General features: G+C 40.1%; 1 protein-coding gene across 2 annotated transcripts in view; it reads left to right on the top strand.

The window, feature by feature from the left end:
• PALLD (palladin, cytoskeletal associated protein) overlaps window positions 1-13,686 on the top strand; it is a 236,780-nt gene that overhangs the window by 81,218 nt on the left and 141,876 nt on the right. For both annotated transcript variants that reach the window (XM_056560987.1, XM_056560997.1), the window contains 2 exons: window positions 1,893-2,012; window positions 8,012-8,360. In XM_056560987.1, the coding sequence (XP_056416962.1) occupies window positions 1,893-2,012; window positions 8,012-8,360 (469 nt within the window). The remainder of the gene's footprint in view (window positions 1-1,892; window positions 2,013-8,011; window positions 8,361-13,686) is intronic.

Raw genomic sequence — 13,686 nt, 5'->3', positions numbered from 1 at the left:
TGAATGTTGAATAACTTTCCAATAGCATGTTAATGAAAAATATGCTTCTTTCTATTGTATTTTTCCTGATCAGTCCTGTCAGCAAGCATTTCTGACTCATGCTGGAGTCCTAAACACTCAGAGCTGCCAGCCTGCTTTGTTCACAGCCAAACAGGCTGTGAACAAAGCAGGCTGGCAGCTCTGAATGTTCTCCTTTGTGAACAAAGCAGACTGGCAGCTCGTAGTGTTTAGGACTCCAGCATGAGTCTGAAATGCTTGCTGCCAGGACTGGTAGGGAGACCCCTAGTGGTCATTTCTTCAAAGTGGAAAATTAAATAGAAAGAAGCATATTTTTTAATAACATGCAATTGTAAAGTTATTCTGCATACATTAATCTATAATATATCAAAAGTTTTTTTGATGAGAGGTACCCTTTAATCTTAATCCTTCAGCTACTGTATACTACAGAGGAAGTTGAGTTGTCTGACCACAGTGCTCTCTACTGACACCTCTGTCCATGTCATGAACTGTCCAGAGCAGGAGCAAAGCCCCATAGCAAACCTCTCCTGCTCCAAACAGTTCCTGACATGGACAGAGTTGTCAACAGAGAGCACTGTGGTCAGACAGAAAATAACTACTCAATTTCCTCAGTAGTATACAGCAGCTGATAAGTAATAGAAGTAATTTACAAATCTGTTTAACTGTCTGGCATCAGTTGATTTAAAAAAAAAAAAAAGTTTTCCACGGGAGTACCGCATTAAAGCACCCCGTTCCATTATACAACATTTTCCCTTGCTGGAGTACCCCTTTAACACTTAATGGATGGAGATGAACTTTTCATCCACCTGTAACAGAAAAAAAAGATTGTTCTATTGAAACTAAATTAAACAATTATTTTAAAAATTATTTTCCACCAGTGTACCCAAGGGGTCAAGTCTTGGGGGGAAAAAGTGTGGGAACTCACCCAAGATTTTCACTCAAGGACTGGTCCTGCTAATGGGAACAGTGTTCATTCTGTGGAAAAAGTGCAGGAACTCAGTTCCCATGCTTTCCAGCAGGACTTGAGCCCTGGAGCACTCTGGTGGAAAACAAAGGAGTACTTTAATAGAGAACTCCTGCCCTCCTGCTCTTGTCTTCCACAATCGCTGCATTTATCAAGTATACAGATTGTCCTCTGCACAGACCAACATATAGTTTAGATAAGTAAGTTGCTCCTTGCAGGGATGACTGTGTTGAGTCAGTAAGTCAGTAATACCACATCTTGACCTTAGCATTACCACAATAGTTTGGTAACATGGAACCCAGTAGGGGCAAATAGTATATGATTTGACTGTAGGAACATAGAAAGAGTCCTTCACGTACTTAATAAGAGGTATAGATGGAAATATAATACATAGTACACAAAGAGTGGATTACAAGAATTACAGCTGTATTGTACCTACATTATTTTATAGGGCAGAGAAGATGAACATCTGCTGAGCCAAATACTACTGTGTATATAATAACAATATATCAATACTGAAAATTCAATGGTAACAAGATTGACTCATTCAGAATAATGAATAGTGGAAAATGTAGCTTGAGCCTGTATATAGTATAAATGGAGGAAATGAGCAAATAATGTAAGTCCAATCATTTATAGCGTGTTCTGAATCTCAGTGTGCCAGGAAAGTTCATTTGAAGACAGAAATAAAATGCATTTGTCAGCAAAATCTAAAATGGAAGAGGGGGGGGGGGGGTTATTAATGGAGAATGCAGCTGGCGATCCCTGACGTGTATACAGGATTTCTTGTAGTATGTAAATGGTGCAATGTTTATCCAGTGCCGGAGTGTAAGCTTTAGATCCAGTGATCAGATAGTAATAAAGAACATATTAGAGAATGGATTTGGCATCTGCTTTCTTTGTTTTCTAGAGATGATCTGTACATTGGTGATTGCAGAGACGTTCCCAGAAGATGCCGGTGTGTTCACGTGCACAGCAAGGAATGACTATGGCTCAGTGACCTGTAGCGCACAGCTAACAGTGCTGTCTGGTATGTCCTCACACATGTCTATTGTTGTTTCCTGATATTGACAGTGATATCCTAATGTATGTTACTGCTTCATCTGTCATTGTATCATTCATCCACTTTCCTCCTTTACCACCAAGTTGGGTTTGTCAAATACAAGAGTAATGAAGTAGAACAAAACACATTAGGAGCCCATCATGACCTGCCTAGTAGTGAAGGAAAACAGTGTGGAGGGCCTACCGGGTCACCTGAGTAGGGGCCTAGAATCATATGTGCTATAAAAGTATTTCATGTTAAGACGCCTCACAAACTGGCAAATTATGGGCGCATTTTTGCATTCGCATTAATAATGCCTGACCACATAAGCCCCATAGGTTGTATTGAAAGTATAAGGGCACCCACAGAATGCACAGGAAAGCAGATACTACTATATGGCACCAACCGGTGGACATGGGGATTAAATGAATACCAGACAGTGGAAATTAATAAAACAGATTTTTATTAGAGCACAGACAACACATTTGTCTTCTCTTGTTAGGTCCTTTAAAGCCTAACTGTCATGAATTTGTAGGGTAATAACCTGCACACAGCCTTTGTACTATGTGTAGGTGTTGTGTACAACAATTATTTTACCTCATATTTGCAGGCTTTCGTGACGCTAAAAAGTGCTTTTAATCAAAGTCATGGACGGTTGGATAGGCGTGGTGTGAGGTACACCATGCCCCGCTGCCGCCACGCCCACACACACGCCCACTTTGTATCTCAGTGCTGGGACCGCTGTGTGATTGACACACAGGTCCCAGCGCATGCACCCTTCAACTAATGTAACGTGCGTGCTGCTGTATGTCATCCAGCAAGCGCTCGCTCCTCCAGCGCTCTCTGCACTGAGAAGGTCGGCGGCGGCGGGATCGAGCGCTCGCTGGAGGAGCGAGCGATTGCTGGATGACACGCAGCAGCGCGCACGTTACATTAGTTGAAGGGCGCATGCACTGGGACCTGTGTGTCAATCACACAGCGGTCCCAGCACTGAGATACAAAGTGGGCGTGTGGGTGGGCGTGGTGGCGGCAGGGCATGGTGTACCTCACACCACGCCTATCCAACCATCCATGACTTTGATTAAAAGCACTTTTTTGCGTCACGAAAGCCTGCAAATATGAGGTAAAATAATTGCTGTACACAACACCTACACACAGTACAAAGGCTGTGTGCAGGTTATTACACTAACATTTCATGACAGTTGCGCTTTAAAGTATTAGGCTGTATTCACACTTGTATTTTTTATCACATTTTTGCCAAGGTATATGAGGATTTTTTTTCTTTTTTTTGGAAAAAAGATTTCCTAGGGGTCACGTTCAAATTCATAGCAGCCAGCAGGTCCCTTTCTACCTTTTGACCGTGGTCAGGAATTATAAGAAGGAGAAGACATTGTAGTGACATTACTTTGCTGTCTCCTCCTCTCATTAACCTACCGGAAAAGCAGCAGGGGTGGCGCTTCCCACTCACAAAGTTAAGGATCTGGCCACCGCTTCAACGCAATTCGGCACACTTACTGTTATTTAAATAAAAAAAAAACAGTTTATGGGAACCAGGGAGAACAGACTGGATCCTACTGAGTAATCTTCTTTATAAACAATGCTGTCAGGCTTATTCAGCTTTTAACTATTACAAAAAATAAAAAAAACTCCCAATGAACATGGTTGCTTGGCTTGGCCAAGTATGCAGGTGTTTTTATTGGGACAAGAGGATTAAGCTGCAGACAGAATTTTTTTTTTTTTTGCTTGAACTATAATCACAGCTAAGGTATTTTATGCAGATCTGAAGTCTTTAGGCTTGCATTGATGTTGCTTTTTTTTTTTTTTTACACATTTAACTGCATTTTGGGCATGCTTTTTCTACAATTTCCCCAAATTTCACAGCACATTCTACCCCAATTTGCTCAATTCCAGTAGATAACACTGGCAAAATGCTACATAAAAACAGCCCCAGGGGAGGTGTATAACTACTACAGCGGTCCCTCAAGTTACAATATTAATTGGTTCCAGGACGGCCATTGTATGTTGAAACCATTGTATGTTGAGACCATACATCTATGGAAAACTGGTAATTGGTTCTAAGGGCACAAAAATGTCATCCAAAACTAGGGAAAAGTGAGAATTAAAGAAAAATAAGTAGATAACTAATATAGATAAAGCAAAGTCTTACATATAAAAGTAAGAAAGATCAGCTGGGAGCTGTAATCACTGTCTATGTCAGTGTTTCCCAAGCAGGGAGCCTCCAGCTGTTGCAAAACTACAACTCCCAGCATGTGCGGACAACCAAAGGCTGTCCGGGCATGCTGGGAGTTGTAGTTTTGCAACAGCTGGGGGTACCCTGCTTGGGAAAACACTGGTCTATGTAGAGGACAGGAGCTTCTTCAGGGTCCTGTACAGTACACAAAGTGTAACATGGAGTCGCCCTCACCTGGTGTCCAAAGGAGCAGCTAACCCTGGTACAGGTAAAGAGTAGTACAGAACATGTAATACCTCCCTGTACTGTAGGGGGCACTACCAGACACCAGTCTGTGCAACCACTTCAGTAATACAGGTAAGGAGTAGTACAGAACATGTAATACCTCCGTGTACTGTAGTGGGCGCTACCAGACACCAGTCAGTGCATACACTTCAGTAATACAGGTAAAGAGTAGTACAGAACATGTAGTACCTCCCTGTACTGTAGGGGGCACTACTAGACACCACTCTGTGTATGCACTTCAGTAATACAGGTGTTTTACCAGTGAATGCCCATTCTGATTGGTCAGTTCTTCCAGCCATTGACATGTTTCACAGATCTGGACTGTCTGCACATTGTATGTTGAGTCTGGTTTCAACTTACAATGGTCCAGAATAGACCATTGTATGTTGAAACTATTGTATATTGAGGCCATTGTAAGTTGAGGGATCACTGTATACCCAAATAGTGCTGTAGGATAAGTGATGGTGAATGTACATGCTATGAGCTTCCTAAAGAACAAATAGGTTGCTTAACAATATTAAACATGCCCTATCCTGAGTTATCCCAACATGGAAACAATTCCATGAACATAAGATCCTATGCATTGGGAATAAGTTGATTCCATGCTGCAGTTCTGATGTTCACATGCCTATTGAAGAAGCTTTAGGTGGAGGACAGGGGTCAGCGTGGGTACCCCGACAGCAAGCTTTCATTCTTTACTGTGCAAACCCATGCCATCCCTTCGCCAGGTAAGTAAAACACATACATCTAGCGGAATAAAGCTAGACTTTACTTTCCACATACCCCAATGAGCTCTGGTGCCTAGGACCTCGTCAACAGTACAATGGTTGCCTTTCTTTGAAATACTTTTTTTTTACATAATAACAACTATGCTAACATCTGTTTATTGGGAACACCACACAAGAGATGACATTTTGGGGAACTCTGACTCTGTCGTCTGCCCATCACTATTTGGCCCATGTCAAAGTCACTCAGATCCTTACACTTATGATGAAGTCAGGAAGAAAAGCTGCCATTTAAGAAAAAGGAAGCAGCTGACAACTATCTAGAAGAAAATAATGTAGAATATAATCATTATATGGTCCTATACCAATTGCTCTTCAGACAGAAAAGTAGCGTTGTGGTGAGAGTCAAGACACTATTCTGATAGCAGAATATATTATTCAGGGCATTATGTGTGATCTCATATGCAGGTTATCGAAGTTTTCCTTTGTTCTGTTGTACTCCCTTTAGAAGTAAAATATAAAAGAGAAACGTTCATCTGACCGGTAGCAAAATAATAAAAAGGTATCTGTAAAGCCAGGGGAAATATTTGACATTTGGTAATGTTAATGTAAAGTCTGGAGGAGTCAACTTGCATGCTGGGTTTGTTTAACTATCAGCATCACATTCTTTAACAACCATGGTGATCCATCTTGTGCCCTGTCTAAGCCATCTTCCCTCGGCTGGGCCAGTACAGGCTATATACAGAAAGTCGTCTAGATCATTTATTATCTAGATGTCATTCTTAACTATTTTGCGAAGAGGAAACCGGGAAAAATGTTATCTTATTAGCCATTATTTATGTAGCGTCAATATACTCTGCAGTTCTGTCTACATAGTGTAGTCATTAACACCAGCCATGTTCATATGCTTAAACATATATACAAACACGCACCAGGGCCGATTTAATAGGAAGCCTATTAACCTATCGTTATGTCTTAGGAATGTGGAAGAAAACCCTTAAAAAGACATTGTAACATGTTACCTCTTCTGATCCTCCCATACATATGGGAATGGCCAAGCATTCCTGTATTGGGAATTGAGGGGGGGGGTTGTCTCCCCAAGAAGAAAATTATCTGCCATTAAAAATGTAAAGTATTCAAACCTCCACCAATCATTAGATATAACTGGGTGAAGCATGAGTCCTGCAACTGGACAGAGATCACAGCCATTTGAGAAATGGGGCGCTATATCTAGACATAGGCTTTTGAGATGTCTCTGTGATATGTTCCTGCACTGTAACATGCTTATATAGAATGAGTCTAAATGTAAATAATAAAGGGATATTCCGAGTTAATATGATTTATCCTCTAGTGACGGGGGGGGGGGGGGGTGGAGGGTTTCACCACTAGGACCATCTGTGAGCTACAGAATTTGTTATGAGGGTGCACCACTGCTGTATTCATTGTCTGTGAAGCTGCCGAATAGTGTCGACTACAAACTCATCTATCTTCGGCAGCTCCCACAGAGGATGAATGGATTATAATTCGCCACTTCATTTGTAATAAAGAGCCGGGGCCCTGTTCTGGGATTGCAGGGGATACCAGTGGCTTTATTATATACTTTAAAGGGTACTCCACTGCCACAGCGTTAGAAACGTTTTGTTCCGAACGCTAGGTGTGGGCGGGAAGAGGGCGTGATGTCATGGCCAGGCCCCTTGTGATGTCACGCCACAACCCCTTGCCACCTAAACGAACGCTGGGTGCTGCACAGAGATCGCAGCTGCGGGATCCCTGTGATCAGACATCTTATCCACTAGGGGATCAGATGTCTAGGGGTGGAGTAACCCTTTAAACACTTCTGTGCATCATTTAAAAAGGAGGTTTGGCTTAGCAGTAAAGGCTGAATTGTTACATGGTACACCAAAATTGTGGCGCAAATTAAGCCAGCTTATAGGTGGTGTAAAGTTAAAGGAGTACTCTGGTGCAGACTACTCCTGCTCCGTCCTGCCCGGGCTCCAAAAAAATGAAAATAAACCATCACTCACGTTCCTGGGTTCCCGCGGAGCGCCACTACAGCTGATCGGTCCTCCGGTCCATCTTCTTCATACCTCCGTGTGAACGAAGCGTCAGATGGCACTCAGCCTATCGCCGCCCACCGCGATGTTCTGCCTCGGCCCATAATAGGCTGAGCGCCATGTGACGCTTCGTTCACACGGAAGTATGAAGAAGATGGACCAGAGGACCAATCAGCTGTATTGTCGCTCCGCGGGAACCCAGGGACGTGAGTGATGGTTTATTTTCATTTTTTTTTTGCAGCCCGGGCAGGACGGAGCAGGAGTAGTCTGAATCAGAGTATTCCTTTAACCTAAAGAGTTTAAAGATGTGTCATATTTATCGAATAGCAGGAGCCACTCTGATGAATTTGGCACTATCTTAAACTGTCTATTGTAAGTTTACACTAAGTTTTATACAGTTTCAGTAAATCTGCCCAAATGTCATTGGAGTAAGCTACCTAGCCTGTTCCAAAAACCTGAAGACACTGCAAAGTATCTGAAACAGTATGACTATATGCTATAGAATAATAGAGTCATAAAATAACCAGTCTCTTTTGAAGATTTTCCAGCTTTTCTTTAAAAAGATAGATTACACCAGAGATATTCTTCTTTTCTAAATATACATTCGATGTGCTTATTGTTTTATTACTGGAACACTGGAAAAAAAGTTCTGGAATACATCCATTTTATTTTTGAGGTGAATAATATTTTTTTTTTTTATATACCTTACATATTCTTTTCTCTTGTTCATAGCAAATAATGAGCGGAGCAGAAGTGATGTGTCAAGTGGAGAGATTAGTGGTTATGATTTCCAGAAACATTCATCCTCTTCTCCAGCAGCAGCTAAGAGTAGTGGTCTTGAAATGCCATCAAAGAAAACATTGGAGTGTTTTCAGCCCAGTCATCTAGACTCCAAGCCTAATGTGGAAAGAAGTCATCTGCAACTTAATACCCTGGAGCGGAAAAGTAACGGTGTTCACAGTAATAATGGTGTAAATGGTGTAAATGGGAATCAAGAAAGCAACTACTATACTGCTATATCTCCTACATCTCCTACTTCCCCGACCAAAGAACCACCACCGGTGCCTTCAAAGCCTAAACTGTGAGTAACCATGTTAAATTAGATTTGCTCTTATATTGTAGCAGTTATAGTTTTTTTGTTTATTAGTATAGCTCTTGTAGAATAAACTTTATAAAATGTACTTATAAAACTACATGGATTAAGCAAAGGCATAAGGTACAAACACAGCTTGCGTAAGATACACATCATCATGAAAACAAGTCAACTTGTATTTATTGTCTGTTAACGTAAATGTTCATACATTGAGTCATGTTATTGTTGGTGGATTGTAATAAACAGAAGGTAGATTTTAGCTAAAAATGAAATGAAGTATATTGTGGGAAAAAGACGCCCTTTTACAAGCAAAAGTTATTGTTAGGGAACTCACACGGAGAGACAGAGTCCTATTGATTTCAATGGTATTCTGGTGCTCTGTTCACAATGCAGAATTTCCGCGGCAGCCACATCCTGATTCTGGCATCCTCAAAAACACTGAACATGTTCAATGTTTTTGAGGATTTCACAAGGAAGTGCATTGCCGTCTATGAGACAACGCAATTTTCGAGAGGTCCTACCACCGGCAGGTTCTGCCGGAGCTCCGATGTCTGCGAAATGTCGACACAGAGATTTCCTGTGCGGACATTCCACCATGTGAACATAGCCTTAGTTGACATGTTGAAGACTGATGGAAGGCTAGTTAACCACAAATGTACTACTCATGAAAGACGGTGAGAGATAACTTTTATCTGTTACTATGTAGCCAGCTAAAGATATAAGAGTAGGACGGGATTACCAGTATCATTGTTAGTATCTATTTATAGAGCAGGTTTTGGTTAGGTAAAACGGTTTGATGTTTGCCAAAATTAGCGAAGAAAAGCAGAAAATAAAACATACATAATTTGTACAAAAAAATAGCAGTTTAATGTCATTGTAAGCAGCTCAATTTTATAAGGTTATTTTATTGTTTTTGGAACCACAGTATCCATGATGCTTAGGAAAGAGTATGTTTGAAGTTGTACAACAAACATGAGAAGTAAATTAGCTATAGTAAAATGTAGTACCTAATAGTCTATAGGCATATTAGTGCTGGGAACAAGTATGAAGACAGGCCCACATGTAGTAGTTTGGTCAGAATTTGTAATGGACACAGAAATAGCCTAAAAAAAACAGCCATTTTTACAGGCATAAAAATGTCTGAAAATGTATTTCCTTTCTTTCTTTTTTTTTTGGCAGTTTTTTGGGCTACATCAGAAGTGATAGCCCAAAAGACACTGTGTACATTTGGGACATTTTGGGATATTTACGTCTCAAAATATTTTCCAAATTATGTGCCAAAATACAGCGTATACAGCTACAAGCTCATTTGCGATAAGTTTGCTTTTATGATGCAAAAAAAAGCATTTTTAGGCCGCTTTGTTGGGCCACAAAGCTGTGTACAAGCATAGCCTATTTAAAAGATTTGCAACTTTTTCTATGTTTTGGATCTTTTTATGGGAACAATACTACATGTAGACTATCTGGCCTAAAACAGGTAAAGTATCTAGTAATAGCAAGAGGGACAAAAACAAATATTTACTGTATTTTTCAATTATTTAAAATGTCTAATAATATAAATCAATCACTAATCATACAAGGTCCATTCCTTGACCTTAAGAAAACTCCTACAGTTACCTAAGTCATTTTTCATGGGAATATGTTTCATGCAATACATTGCACAATCCATCTGTATTATAGGTCACTTGCTATATATATATATATATATATATATATATATATATATATATATATATATACACATTGTTTAAACTTAGGTTTATTACAAGTACTTCTTATGGTGAATATTTGTATTATATGGAATAATCTTTGTGGTTAAGTTGTTCTGTTTGAAACACAGACATTATTGAGGCTGTGATATAAATTATATTGTACATGAGGAGACCATGGAAGGATCAGTCCAAGTCTTAGTTCTAACCACATCGCTAAGCCTCAAGCCAAAATAGCTGCCAATAAAATGGACAAACTTGACTGCTCAGGATACATCATCACAGACTTGGCTTATTATTCAGGAATACAAATTCTGATGTTTTTAAACAAGAATGTGCTGATTCTTAAAGAAATATTGTTTGTGCTCCCAACAACTCTGATGTATTACCTGGTATGATGGCTTTAGTCTGGAGATATGTTACCTTCACTTACTACAGAGACTAGAGGCCCTTGACACAATTGTTAAAGCGTACATGTCAGATCCCACAAAACATTTTTATATGTTACTCAGTACCTAATCCTGACCATGTAGATGTAATTTTTATGCCTCTATCACCTATATTTATTATAAAAATACCTCTTTTCATTAGCTCACAGTGTTAGAAATCCTCTCAGGGGAAGGGGGTGCTTCCCTCTTTTAGTGGTGGGAGGTGATTGGTGTGTCTGCTCAAGCAGCCTTGTCCATGATTCATGTACAAGCCTGATGCTGCTGCTGGACTGGTTAGTTTCCCAGTAGGTATTGGGACCCCCAGTGGTGGAGTTTTCAGCAGCCGTTTTCTTTTTAAATATTCCACTTAATTTTTTTTTTTTTTTTTTTTAAGCAACCATATTACAAAAGGTCTTTAATTTTCCTCATTAACAACATATACATTTTTTTTGGATCTCACAGTACCTATTTAAGGCCTGCCCCAATAACCACTGGTGGAGGCTCTATGATGGTGAACACGGCGAGCTGCTCCAGTGGTGGATCTCAGAGCCATAGTACCAGGCAACTCTTTGAGGATGGGCACTGGGTCACAATATAAGTTTTGCCTGGAATATTTTTTTTAAATGGTAAATAGAAAAGTAGCAAAAAAGAAATAACTAAATATTTTTTAAAGGGGTATTCCGGCCAAATACAACTTATCCCCTATCCAAATCATGGGGGGTCCCCGTGATGACCATGCAGCACCCGCATTCTATGCAGGGCTGCTTCTCCAGTCTCAGAAACCTCTGTGTTTCTGAGACTTGAGACATGATGTCACTCCACACCCCCTTGTGACTTCACACCAGACCCTCCTCCATTCATGTCTATGGGAGAGGGCGTGACAGTCAACATGCCCCCTCCCATAGACATGAATGTAGTGGGCGTGGCATGGGGTGACATCACATCTCCAGTACTGAGTGCAGAATGATGGAGGGAAATTTTAACTTTTGTTGATTTTTAGCACAATGCTGCAACATAACAAGATGTAGAAAAGTAAAAGGGTCTGAAGACTTTGCAGATGCACTAAAACTATCCATCATCTTCCCATTTCCTGTAGTCTATAGAGATCACTGAGGTCTAAACGTGGGGTAGGTCATTGGCCTGTACTGAATGCCTATCCTTAGTAGTCATCATGGCTGCTTCTCATTGGACACAGTGCACAGCCATGTGAGACATTTTTCCAAATTAGCAGATGGTTTCAGACATTGTAAATAATTATGTTTATATAATGTCAGAAGCCTGATAATAATGAGATATTGTATTAGCAAATCAGGTTTTACTATCATGCCCACCGCTTACTGTACGTCTTCACCTAACACATCCACTATGCTCATCTCTCCCGCTGACCCTGACTGTCCATCTCTTTATAATTGGAATTTTTCTGGGATGTTGGACGATTGGGAATTGTTAAGCATTGGGGGTAAATAATTTTTCCTTTTCATTGAAAAAACAACGTCACTCTGTCAAATGAATTTAGTTTTCTGGAATAGTTTTGTGGGGGCTTCTAGTTTGGCATTTAAGTTTCTGATACTATGTGCAAAATGAAAATAGCTGCATACTAAGATATAGTTACAGGCATGTACAGTCTTAAATATTTCAGAACGCTATGGTTTTATACAACTTCTGTCCCTTCTTATCATAAAAAACAGGGCTATGAATTGTAGCTAATGCACAAATTGTTACAAAAACATCTTGTACAATTTGATCGTGATACCATAAAAGTACCAGAAGTCTGCCTTTAATGAAAATAATTAAGATGTCAAAAGAAAAGCGTGGGAGATTTATTAAAATCTGTGTAGAGGATGAGTGGTGCAGTTACTATAGGCAATGTAACCACTTTTCCTCTACACAGGTTTTGATGAATCTCCCCTATTGTTCCTTTAGGTATATACTAGACCGGTCAGTGAAAACTGTTTATATACAGAGGACTTTGATCGGCCAGAATGCGGCTGATCAATCTTCTGTAAGATTGTTCATATAAATGATCCCCCATAGCAACCAGTACCAGATTATACTGACAGATCACATAGATTTTTGTCGACAAATCCACACACTTGTGTTTTCAGCCGCAAAAATCCAACCTGGCTATTCACATTTTTGGAAAACAGTAGCCTGCTTTTGATTGTTCTAGTACAATATTCAAACAATGGTCAGCTGAAATGGACAAAAAAAATCACATTTCTGGTTTATGTCCTGCTTTACTCTAGGAGTACACTACAACTTCATGCAACAGCAAATTATGAAATTGACGAAAGTCCCATGCAAGTCTATGGGACTATCAGCAATTCTGTAGAGCCATTTCTTTAGCAGCAGGCTAAGGAATTGCCAGGAGTTTAAAAAGTGTATTTTGCCACCAAAACTAACACTGTAGTTACAATAAAAAAAATTAAGAAGAAACTACTTACCTGGCTTGATGCCCCACAGCTGCCATTCTAGTGACTCCTTTTCCCTGCTGCTTACTGCTGCCCCGCACTCCCTCTGACATGTGGTCCTTGCATGAAATGTCCACTCAGCCAATCGCTGCAAGTAGTAGTGACCGGCATTTCCATGTACAATCAATATGTTAGAGGAATCGGGGAGCAGCTGTGAGCTGTGCGGACTGGAAGCTGTTGAAACAGCAGTTGAATGGGTTCAGGGCAGGTTAGTATACTTTCCTTTTTGTTTTTAAAGCACCCCGTTCCATTATACAAAATTTTCCCTTGCTGGAGTACCCCTTTAACACTTAATGGATGGAGATGAACTTTTGATGCACCTGTAACAGAAAAAAAGAGATTGATCTATTGAAACTAAATAAAACTTTATCATTCTCCAATACAAATAAATGGGAAAAGGCTGTACAAGTTACATGTCATGTTTTTCCCTTTACCCCTAATGGAGCCAAAAGGATGACATGACCTGATTTAGGCATTGGTTGCATCACCTAGTTCCAGTTCTACTTATTGTCGTATGAAGTGGTGTTAGGCCACTTATTGGTGATAAGAGATGAATGGTACCCAGGATTAAGACAAGACTTGCTATGACCATAGGGATTGTACTTACATGATTTGCTGTAGTTTATAGGATTGACATAACTACCAAATAAACAGAGAAACCCATTATGTTCTCTAAACTCTGCAGCTTGTAACAGTTATCATTTGT

Source organism: Hyla sarda, chromosome 1, assembly GCF_029499605.1.
Source record: "Hyla sarda isolate aHylSar1 chromosome 1, aHylSar1.hap1, whole genome shotgun sequence".
In the NCBI taxonomy this organism is placed as follows: Eukaryota; Metazoa; Chordata; class Amphibia; order Anura; family Hylidae; genus Hyla; species Hyla sarda.
Note: the sequence above shows the minus strand (reverse complement) of the source record. Positions and strands in the feature narration are given on the sequence as shown.